This window comes from Colossoma macropomum, unplaced genomic scaffold (assembly GCF_904425465.1).
Source record: "Colossoma macropomum unplaced genomic scaffold, Colossoma_macropomum, whole genome shotgun sequence".
NCBI classification, from domain to species: domain Eukaryota; kingdom Metazoa; phylum Chordata; class Actinopteri; order Characiformes; family Serrasalmidae; genus Colossoma; species Colossoma macropomum.
Genome location: NW_023494795.1, coordinates 18,798,978 through 18,811,102, shown reverse-complemented (window position 1 = coordinate 18,811,102; position 12,125 = coordinate 18,798,978). Strand labels below are relative to the sequence as shown.

General features: G+C 41.1%; 1 protein-coding gene across 1 annotated transcript in view; it reads left to right on the top strand.

Annotated features, from left to right (window-relative positions):
• Window positions 1-12,125, top strand: part of nudt14 (nudix (nucleoside diphosphate linked moiety X)-type motif 14) — a 55,004-nt gene that overhangs the window by 25,756 nt on the left and 17,123 nt on the right. Inside the window, exon 2 of the mRNA XM_036581721.1 lies at window positions 2,856-2,899. Within this exon, the coding sequence (XP_036437614.1) occupies window positions 2,856-2,899 (44 nt within the window). The remainder of the gene's footprint in view (window positions 1-2,855; window positions 2,900-12,125) is intronic.

The window sequence follows — 12,125 nt, the reverse complement described above, 5'->3', positions numbered from 1 at the left end:
TAGGTATGCTGAATTCCAAGGATTTCACTACAAAGCGTCCCCGGTGTGACCAGATTAGATCCGATTTGACTTTTCCGCTTAAAGCACGTCACTCCATTTTACTTCTACTTACTTTTTCCCTGATACGAATCGTCAAGCTTGGACTGCCTTTCTCTGCCCAGAATGCACGAACGCACTTGGTTTTGGGAATAACTTCAGCCTCACGTATCTTCCATCTTGCGTTTCCTGCTAGTCAGCACTTGGCAGATGCTTACATAGTTGTATATGCGTAGAGAAAACACATTCCATTTAGAATTACGCTGAATGTGATGAAGACCCTTCTCTGGCCACCTCTGAATGGGGTTTGGGTGATCCAATCGTCATCTGATCGCAGTGCGTCCTTGGTTTGTTTACACCTGGATTTTCATGCAATCATGCAATTTTCCGAATGTGATCTGATCACTGAAAATGAATGTAGATGCAACGTCTAAACAGCCTTACAGTCACCTATTGGTGTGATTTTTGGCTGCCGTTATACTGTGTACTTCTCACTGCTGTCAGCTTCGTTAGTAGATTACATTTTGAACGCTGAGCAAAGTGTTTGCACTTGGGTGATGTTTTTGCTTCTTTACACTGTTTGTGCTACAGTTAAATGATTTGTACCTCTGAGTATTTAAGTTTAAGGTATTTTATACAAACACTGGGATAACTGTATGTGCTTCATCTCAGACGTGTTTGTGGACATAAAATACACACCCACACGAACACTCGTACGCACAAACTCTCGGCCACAGGCCCGGAACCGCAGCGGAAGGCTTTTCCTGCATGTCTGCTCTTGTGAGCCGCATGTTTTGCAGAATCCCTATCTCAAGGCGTTGAAGTGATCAGACACGCCAGAGATTTGGGCTGCACAAGACAGAGAGAGAGAGATTTCGCTTTCGATTATATTCATGTTAAAATGAGCATTGGCTCAGTGTACACCCTACATAAACTTTTTAACGTAGCCCTCTCAGAGTAAGTGCCTCTCTGAGTTGACATTTACATATTTTCATTCTGAGTTTTGCACACAATAAGCTTCAGTTTTCTTTTTAAACCTCAGCTTTAATAAAAAGCAAAATGCGTCATGCGCATTTACTTAACGGCTCCATGAAATGTAATTAAACTGTCTGCTGTAAGAGCAGAAAGGTCACCAAGTGTTTCTCATCACGATGTACACCCAGAGGTTTTACTTAGTAAAAGTCTGTTCGTGATTTTGTGTGTATTTCTCTTTTGTTCTTCAGCTTCTGGAAGGCAAAGGTATCCCACCTACTAAATAGGCTTGTTTTAATAATAAACTTCTAAGATAAATCTTTTCTCAGGGCTTTTACTTGTTCTTTTGAATAATTACAGCTTATACAGAGTATATATAACTTTTTATTTGTCTTTTCATGTAAACTTGAATTAAAAAGTGAATTCCACTTTTTTTTTCCTTCAGATTTTCAAAAATTCAGTCATCGAGATGTTGAAAGTCATTCAGGGTGGTTTGAAATGCTTTTTGTAGAGAAACTAACTGAGTTTGATTTCTTCACAGTGGTAATGATGGGAACCAGGAGTCATGATATCTACAACACAAATACAGCCATTTTATTTTACTGTCCAAAACCACCAGTGAGCCTAAATGAGCCTTCTAAGCTTATATGTAATGTTGATAGTGGTAGAACAGCAGTAAATCTGAAAAAAGAAGTTTTGCATTAAAACACCTGTATGTGCCCCTCTGCCCTGAGTAGATTTAAAAATACATATAAAAATATATTTTATGCCAAAAATATATCTAAAACTATGATAAAACAATATGTTGGACAACTTTCTGTGAGGGAGCTTTGAGACACATTAATTAATATAGACATCTAGTTCTTACCACCACTGTGAACCTGGAAAGCTTCTCTAAAATGGAGCACTTCACATCAAACCACTCTGAATGGCTTTGTTTACTTCTTAAACATTTAGTCATGCTGAAATCAGTTATAGTCTCCTTTACAGTAAATGTGAATGAGAAGTCATAACATATTTTCCTTCTATACTGTGACACATTTCCAGGTCTCTGAAGTAGCTTAGTGGTTTTGGTCTATGATATGTGGGGGTGGTGAAAGGGGGAGGTGTAACATGATTTTATTGGTTAATATTGGTTCCCCTCACCTGTTGTTGCACAGTGATGTAGCTGAAAATCAGATGGTTTAGAAGGGGGCAAGAGTCGTCACATTTTGATGGAAACTATGGAAAATTTGTCTGTGGGGAACCATGGGAATTTTGTCTTTTAAATGATGTATTAAATTGTTCTGTATATATGACCAAATACATGAATTAACCAGGTAAAAAAGGTCTATTTTGATGACAGACTGACTTTAAACTAGGGCTGAAAGATTAACTGTTTTTATATTGAAATCAAAATTTGAAAGAGTGCAATTTTTAAATCACAGGAGCTGCAGTTGTAATTGTAGCCTCAACAAGGTTGCTGTAAGTCAGTAAGTTGGATCAGTCTTAAGCAGCTGAACACCCTTGTGCTGTGTACATGACAACACAACCAAATTACAAGCAGTCTGGCACAATACATTCAGCATTCGTGCCTCAAACCAGAAGAAAATGGAGGTGGTGGTTTTCTTTGTCTAAAGAAAAAAACAGGTTTATCTATAATTTACAAAAATGATCACTATATAAACTGCAGTTACAGTATCAGTCAGAAAAACTACAGTTAAATACTTTCTCCAGATCGTTCAGCCCTACTTTAAACAGCACAATTACAACTGTATTACAGTTTAAGCTGTAAGGTGAATGACAGCATTTCTTTCGTCTAAGACAGGAGAAAATTTTACATTCAGACTTTTTTTGTTTCTTTACAGAATGGAACGAAAAAGTCCTGGGATTTCATGCGAACTCATGATAGGTGAGTATTCAGCTGGGGATTATGTTGCTCAGTCCAAAGATTTAGGGGATATACAGCCTTCTTATTCTAAACGTATGGCCCATTAGCATATTTCTGTCTTTCTTCATTACCTTTTAATCCTGTCCTTGAAGGCTCACCACATCAGTCACACAAGTGACTAAGCCCCACCTTTTCTCCAGGAGGCCCAGACTACATTTTTTGCAGGAACTAACGCAAAGGCTGTTTTTAGTGTTTTAGACCCGGAGAGCCAGCAGCAGTTTTAGACTTACGGTTAGGTTTACTTGGGTGAACTGTATTTGTAGCTGAGGTTATTAGCTAGCTAGCGTGCTAAGCCAGGGTATCTAACGTAATCATTAACTATTATTAACTTGGCTTGTAAATCATTATCAAAATACTACTCTTATATACAAAGGAATACCCCCTAAAATGAAGTGTGAAGACACATCGTGCACTGAATCCGCAAGTCTAGAACTGCTGGCTGTCCAGGTCTACAGATGGATGCATCTCACTGATGGCTTCTTACTCATCACAGTGTAGCATTTAGATAGATGTGTGCCAGTGAAAGTGCGTAATACTTAGGCCCAATCCCATTTCTTCCTTTTACCCCTACCCCTTGTTTTCGAGTGTCACCCTAACCCCTTGGAACTGAGTTACAAGGGGTAGTGGTTGAAATCTTGATCTACAAAATGGGACAATCCTCAAATTTAAAACATTGCTTCATTAATAGCCCAGTAGCGCTGCTCTGTAGGCGACCCGGCCCGTCTTCAGTGATAGCAGAGAAGGGAAAGGTTCAGCAACCTCACTGCTGGGTTTTAGTTACATTTAGCGCATCATATGCCTTCAAAGGGGGGGTATAAGACAATTATTTATTATTATTTATATATCCGAAGCTGAAGCCAGCTACTCACCAGCTTCTTGTTCGAATTTTCCCGTTCCACCTTAAATGGTGCAGCAGTTACATTCTGGCGCTACAGGCATCAATACTACTGGAGAATTTAAGGTTGAACGGGAAACTTAGCTAGCTAGTTATCGAGACATTAGCATGCTATTAGCAATTTTTTATGCTTGTTATGAAGAAAACGACCATAATACATTGAAACGACATTAAACTAAGATAATACAGTGGTTATCTTTTTTTTTTTAACAGAGAAAATTCTCACATTTGTGGGTTTCTTTGGTTGCTCGCGCAGCCATCTTGCCGGTTTTTATTTTTTTTCTCATAACACTGTTTGGAGTGTGCCTCTGAAAAACCTCCATTTGGAGGGCTAAGGGCTAAGTGGTAGGGGTGAGGGGTGAAATGGGATTGTGCCTTAAAATACATTCAGTAAGTGCTCAGTAAGCTTGTTTACTTCAGAGGGAATAAGATGCATCACTGGGGATAGTGCTGTGCAGTATTGATAAAATTGTATTGAATATCACAATATTTTCTAAATGTACCAAAGTACTGGACAATATTAAAGTCATCATTGACAAACTAAATAAGTCAGCATTAATAAAGCTTTGCGTATGAAGCTCACCCGCAAGGCCTCACTATGTCCAACACTGTGACCGTCTTTGGAGACTTTTAGTTGCTGGTGTTAGAGATGGGTGCTGTTAAGCAAATATATGGGCATCTGAACTCATCTTTGTATATCTTTATTTAATCAGATACTCAGATCAGCATGTGTAGTAGGCCTGGGCGATAGGGTGATGTAATCAGATTTCGTGGATGTAACCCTGTGTAAAAGACGATAGATGCCGTTTTGGTAAAAGAACTGAGAGAGAATTAGAGGTGACTGATTTATGATTAAACAGCTTGAAAAATACGCTGGGAAGCTGGGTGTGCAGGCTCGCGCACCAGTACTCAGTTTCTGCGAGAGAGAGAGAGAGTGAGGTTTGTTAAGAAACTGCTTGTGTTATTTCTCTCTGATATGCACTGTAATGCTAGCTTTACCACACAGATTTCCCTTAATTTACTTTACTTGATTGGAATACAAACGAATGCTGACAGGCTTTGGAACTTCAGCTCGCCTCTGAACTTGCAGCAGTAAAGAAGTGAGCTAAAACGACTGAAAGTTAGCGTAGAGCAGGTACGTTCCCTGATCTTTGTCTATGGCCAGTGTGCAATATTGTCTGTGCAGATGTTATCGATAATTGCAATCATTTTATTTTATTTTTTTACTAGAATTTATTGTGCTAATTATTTTCAGATATCACCAAGGCCTATTGTGTAGTAACTAAAAAAAAATCATGTTTTATTTTGTCATTTTTAAATCTGTTTTTGAGTGAGTTTTAAATGTAAAACAGCAAAGCAAACCCAGGACACAAGCAGCTGATACTGCATATATTGCAGAGCTGCAGGCTGTAATGATGTTTGTACAGTACATAGTCTTGTACATAGTGTTTCTTTCTTTGTCTGGCTGCAGGGCTAAATCAAGGCTTTTATGCAAACCCATGATAATACAACCTGGAGAGATAAGAGCTTGCAGGCCTGGAATCTCTCACCTCTGTGCTAGACGAGGAAGTTGGCTAGTGTACTAATGGTTAGAGCTACTGTTGAGTCCTCCAGACAGGCCACAGCGTTCAGTGGCAGTAAAACTGAGCTTCTGGTTCCCACAGAAAAGCCCACTCCGCCCGGCGCACCCACAGTGGCCCTTGGGCTATTGCACTTAAGAGCTGCCTCCAAGTGCTTCTAGAATTTTCCACTGAAGTCCCGAGATCATGCCTGACCGCTCATATGGGGTTCACTTAAGCTTTCTGAATGTCTTTAAGGGGGTTAAGCCCCTCTTTGGACAGTGTATATATCGGCGCTGATGGACGTGTTGTATTTTCATATGAAGCCGTCAGGAGATTTGATATTTTTCTCCCACAAACGGAAGCGGGAAATAAATGTTGAGAATTCTGTCATAGAAAGAGATTTATTACTCGCTCACATATGGCAAAATGAGGCCTGCAGTCTTCAGAGAGGAAACCATGGACCATGTCTTGTGAGAAGTAACCGAACCATATGAAACACAGCTTTGTGAGTGTAGCTGAAGTTTATGCAGTCAGTAGCATTTTGCATGGATATCAGTGACTTAGAAAGACTGTAAATAGCAACACACTTTCTATTATTATAACTGAGCACCTGTAAATGCCTGATCTAGGGTGCCTTTGTGCCTCTTTGTCTGTTACACTGATACAAGTTGAAATGCTTCACTTTGCCATTTGGCTGTTTGATGTGTTGTTTTGCTCGACTGTTTGGTCTGATGATGTATGAGTTTGTTTTAGTGGGTGTTGGATGTAAGTATGTGAGAGAGAGAGAGAGAGAGAGATTGGGGGGCGGGGGGGCTGCAGTTGAAAGGTAAAGCTATTAAGAGGAGCATCTGTTCAGGTCATTAGTGCCACTGCTGCAGTCCTTTGTGAGCACTCCGCTGGTCCTCTGGAGGTAAGAAGCACAGAGAATTGGTGTCAATTGTCTTTCATGAGGAGGACTTCAGCCTTAGGGGTGAGAAAAAGAGAGAATCCTCAGAACTGCTTGTGGATGTAAATGAAAGGGCACCAGCAGAATCAGGTGACTCTTCAAATGTGGGCTCAGACTGACACTCTGCCTCATCTAAAGTTGTACAATATGGCCCAAAATTTTATCACTACTGGATTTTACAGTATGATATGTTGTATAACATATTGTCCATTTCCTAATGTTCAGTTTTAAGTTTTGAACTCTGAAGAAAGCAGAAGACTTATGGCATAATCTGTAAAATTAATGATCAGGATGGACCATTAAAGAGAAAGTCTAACTAGAAAATTAAAATAAAAATATTGGGGTGGTCAAATAATTAAAAAAAATAATCATGATCACTCACATCCTTTTGTGCAGTTAATCATGAGCAATCATGTTTATCTAGTTTTTTTTTCATTTAAAAAGCAGTGCATAGCTATGTAAGTGGAAAAAATAAGCTTCATGAATCTAAACATGAAAATCACATGAATGCTGACGGTCAGTGAGAGAAACAGTGGCTGCATGTTCCAGCTCCTCTGCGACTCTTGCTCTCTCACTCACATACCACTGTTGCGTCTTGTTTGAAGGGCAGCTGGAGGTTTCCACTTTGCTGTTGCTTTTGTTAGTTTGCTATTCGTAGATTTATCAAATTCTCCCGCAAGCACCGTTAAGTGTTACTGACTCTGCTTTAGCAGTGTGTTTTGCTTTGTAAGCCATTTTTATGCGATAAACAAGTTTAAGAGTAGAGCTGCTACTCCTCCGCATTGACAGGAGCCAGTTGAGGTGGTTTGGGCATCTGATCCAGATGCCCTCTGGACGCCTCCCGGTGGGGGTGTACCAGGCACGGCCTACTGGGAGGAGACCCCAGGGTTGTCCTAGGACCCTCTGGGGGCATTATATCTCCAAGTTGGCCTGGGAACGGCTTGGATCCCCCGGAATGAGCTGGAGGAAGTAGCGAGGGACAGGGACGTCTGGGATTCTCTGCTCTCCCAACTGCTACCCTATCTGGATTAAGCGGTTAATGATGATGATGATGATGATAAAGTTGTGGCAGTAGCTTTAAAAAACTTTCATTTTCATTAAGAGAGCCGTTCAGTGGAGCTTGCCATTTCAGAGCTGTATTTGAATGAGAGGACTACAGTCACAGAGTCATAACAGCAGAGGAGCAGCTGTGTTTCCGGCTGGAACTATGGATGGTTCAAAGGGTCAAATTAGGCAAATGTGTTAAGTGTTAAAGTATTAGTGTATTAATGATTTATCGCCTTAACACGTTATTAACGTGATTAACTTTGACACCACTAAAAAATGAAATTTTAACTATTTATACTGGGCATTCACATTCAACATTCATCACCTTAAAAACTCTGTAACTTAAAAGAGGGACTCAAGAGATTGCTGTAGAGCCCATGTGTCAAACACAAGGCCTGCAGGCCAGATCAGGCCCCGCGACACAATCCTGTCTGGCCCGCAGAAATGTTTTAATTTTCTATTAATATTAGCCTGTTTCACAATGTGCTGCACTACAATCCCCAGCATGCACTGCAATGTAATATGTGCTCTGACTCTCCTACCCCAACAAAAGTCTATGGGACAGTGTTTGCACCTCAGTTCTGGCCTTTTTTTGCCACAGTCTCCTCTTGTTCTGATACATTTTCCTCACAGCCTTTTTTCTCTGCCTCATTTGAATAGCACTGAATAGCACGTTAGCTAACTCTCCTAACTGTTACACTGTGATGTGTTGTTCAGAGTGAATGGCTTGGTGACTTCTCTGTTTAGCAAGTAAACAGGCGCACCTCACCACCATTTTACCAAATCACAGTTGTTCTAAGTTCAAGCCATTGGCAGTAATACAGAATGAAGGGACAGAACAGAATCATTTTTATTGAAGGCAAATGTGTATCATGTATAAACATACGTTTTGATAATTATCATTTTATGGGTCTAGGTCTAGCCTCATCTCTCTCCTTGTATACATCCGGCCTGGCAAAAGTTAAAGGGCTGTAACGGAGGACAGACTAAATGGCGTGTGAAATCTCCACGGTACCTCTGCAGCAGCGTTTCTCAAAACGGGACTCTGGGACGGGACATGCCAGGACGAGCTTGTGCTGTGACCCAGCAGCTGCAGCGCCAGCACGGGTCAGCTGAGCTCAGGCCCTCTCAGGAGCAGGAGGGAGACAGGGCGCTGGGAACACCACTTCTTCCTGTTAGAGAAGGGGCTGGGTAGGAAGGGGCAGGAGGGAGAAGAAAAACGGTGGCGGTGAGATAGAGGTGCTTAAAATGGAACCGGGCCCTCTTAATCAGGAGTACAGGCACAAATGAATCATGGTGTTTCCAGATAATGGGCTTCCCTTCCAGGCTCCTTAATTGTGCGTGCATGTAAGTGTGTATGCGCTTGTGACTACATGCATGTCTGTATCTCCAAGTTTCTGATTATGTAGAAGGTCTAGCTGATGTATTCTGCCAAGCTGGGTTGTATGGATGGGAATCTCACGATCTGATCATTTTGGCCTCTAAAAATGCTGAGCCTGTGGCCCCAGTTGACACTTGCCTTGGAGATTTTTTTTAGTTTTTTGCTTTTTTTTTTTGTTCTTGTTTAACAAACCATTGGCTTGGATTTTTGCACATTCATAGGCCACTATTAATAACAAACCAAGTACTTTTCACTCCCCTGTGCAAGATCCAGAGCTTGGTCAACTGTAATGTTAACTCTGCCACTATGATTAGTTAATATGGCGGCAAGTGACAACTTCGTTCTAGAGCTCCAAACATTTCTTGCTTGGCGCGATGGCTGGCTTTGGATGGCTCCACAGGCTCTGCTGGCTGTGAGAAAAGAATTGGATAATAATCAGGACTATGAAAAAAATGGAAGGTTCGGAGTCAAGTGGATAAAGAATTAGTGTGGCTGGAGTTTCATTTTGAGAAGGATGTGATGTGTCATGCATATTATCAGTTACCATGACGAACACGACAAGTTTAGAACTCAAAACCTTGGCCACAGCTTTCAGTCTGAGCTCTTTCATTGCACAGTAATCTCAAGCAAAGCCAAAAACAAAACTGTGGGGCTGGTTAATCAAAGCTATGATAGGATCTAACTGTAAAAATGATTCTGGCTGACTTTATAAATCGAGGAATCAAAAAATCAACGTCTGACTTTTTTGGTAGTGAAGCATGTTTGTTAATTGTCAATACAGTTTATATACAGTAACCATGTTTCTACAGTTTAGCCCACAAATTCTTAATTTTGGCCTGAACATTTACTGGCTTGGTGGCCCTGAAAGGCCAGTACACATTTTTGTTGTATATCTGTCTGCCCTGCTTCATGCATTTTCATCTTAGGTCTACATTTCATGTATTCACAAGGTGCTCTTGTTATGCCTGTAGGCCTACGTCTTTGTTTCACTGCCTAAAAGGTTTAAACTAAAGACTAACAAAAGCTAAATTCCATTTTTATTTGGTTCTTTCAATCATGTTGTATACAATATGGCCTATAATGTTTATTTTTAATCATAAATGTTTGCTACTAGTGACATTTACAAAAACTCTTATGCACAAGCCAGTTTAGAAGTATGAGTATGATGCTTTGTGCATCAGTGCAGATTCTTTCAAGAGGGAATCATGATGCACCTGAGAATCCATTATTTTCCAACCCCGACTCTGTTGCTGGTCTTTGGAGATGTCAGTGTATTGAAGAGGACAGTCTGCTTCTCTGTGTTTGTATGTGTCTGTCCTTGGAGTAGCCAACATAACGCTTTCACCATGGGAAAGACAGGGCAGGGCTTCCTGCCCCTACAGACACATCCGTTTTCCCAACAGAGTGTACGAGACTCAGTCTCCACTGCCTTCAAAACAATTGCACACTCGCACACACAAGCGCAACACAGTCAGCCACGGATCAGCTAACTTCTCAACGCTCCAAGGCCAAAGACAAGTGGCTCTCGGGCCCATCCTCCACCTGTCTGAAGTCCTGGGCGGTATAGATGAGGGCTGGAGAATGGGCAGAAGAATGAATGGTGTTCGTGGGAGAGTGAGTGGAGCCTGTAGAAAGACAGCTTGACCTCTTGCTCTGCGGAGTGATTAGCTTGCTCTAGGTCCACCAACAAAGGCCTGGCTATCCCGGCATGCTTTTGGTGGATTTCCTTTCTTAGCCAGCCAAAATCCTATTATCCAGCGATCCTTAAGATGCAGGTATTTATTCTCCCCTTCCCAAGGTATTAGCTTCTGTCCAGGAGCTATAGTGAGGAACCAAGACAAAAGCCGGAGTGTTAATCCTGTGCGAATGTATGAGCTTGATGGAGCAGGCTCTTCAGCCATGCACCCTGCACTTTACCCATACCTGCACTCACATTTACCTGCAGTTGTGAGCTACAGCAAACTTTTCAATCTGTTTGATCTTCACCGGTTTAGCTGATGTCTGTGGATGAGGGTAGAAGGGAGGGGAGGTGCAATGTTTTGGTTTGTTTTTCCCCTTAGAAGAACTAGTAAGCATCATTACTGGGGCAACTACACCCTCCCACAGAGCTTTAGCTGTTATCTTCCCTGAATGCTCTTCTCACCAAGCCTTTTCAGTGCAGTGCTTAGTCCCTCCTTTCAGTACCAAATGGCATGAACTACAATCAGGGGTTGAAAGAGTACTGAAAAATTCCCTCTTAAAAGAGCTACCACCATAACGATAGTTCACTTGAGTACGAGTTGAAATATTAATTAATTAATCACTCAGGTAAGAGTAGATAAGGTGTTTATTGAAAAACTGCTCAACTACCTTAAATACTTTGAGTTATTGTTTGTATGTCTGCGATCATAACCTAAATTATTCCTGAGTTGGCTTGGCTGTGTTCTAGCCTGTACAAATAAAATGAAAGTTCCAGGGACCACACTGTTATTATTATATTAATAATTATTAAAAATGCTTGTATGACACTAAACCTGCCTGAGTGTTATACTAAACATCCAGTACAATTGGAAAGAAAAATATAATAAAATATGACTTAAAATTGTTTATCAGACCTATCTGAGACCCGTCTGGGTGTGGTCCTGATACACTGATGCATAATTGACAGTTCTCAGTGGACAATTCCCAACCTGATACGTCACTGAAGCAGAGCTAACCGCAACAGAGCTATCAGGGAGAAATGAGTCGAACAGGCTTACAGGTGGTGTTCTGGCCCCTGCTGTGTCCATTCACTAGAATATGTTTGCTAGGGTAGCTTTTGTTGGTTGTTTGCTTTCTCTCTACATTTCTCTGACTTGAACAGAGAGAAGACCGTTGGGGAACACTGTTTAAAGATGTGTTTGCAGGACAAACCTCATCAGTGACTGGCGAGGACTCTGCTTATGTACGTACCAGAGACGTTATAAATGAAGAGACCGGTCACTGGTTAAAATATAAATGGGAAAGCTTGTAACACTCAACTTGACATCCCTTTATGGAGAAAGTCTCACCCTTCAGTAAAGCGAGCCAATCAGCTTGCTGCTTATGCCGCGAACTGAGAAGGGTCAAGGATGTTGGGGCATGAGTGCGGAAAGCCCCCCCTCGTTGTGGAGATCTGCACAAAAGCAGAAGCCAGAGAAAACTGCAGAATCACGTTTTTTGTGTGTTACTTGAGTCGGATGCAATTAACTATTTATAAGGTTGTTCTCAGATTTTATCGGTGATTTAAAATATGTGCTGGAAATAAATTTAAATTTAAAATATGGCTGGAAATAATTGGCCACCGAGTGAACAAGGCTTTTCTATACGGACTTTGTTACTAACCAAGATTAAAAATG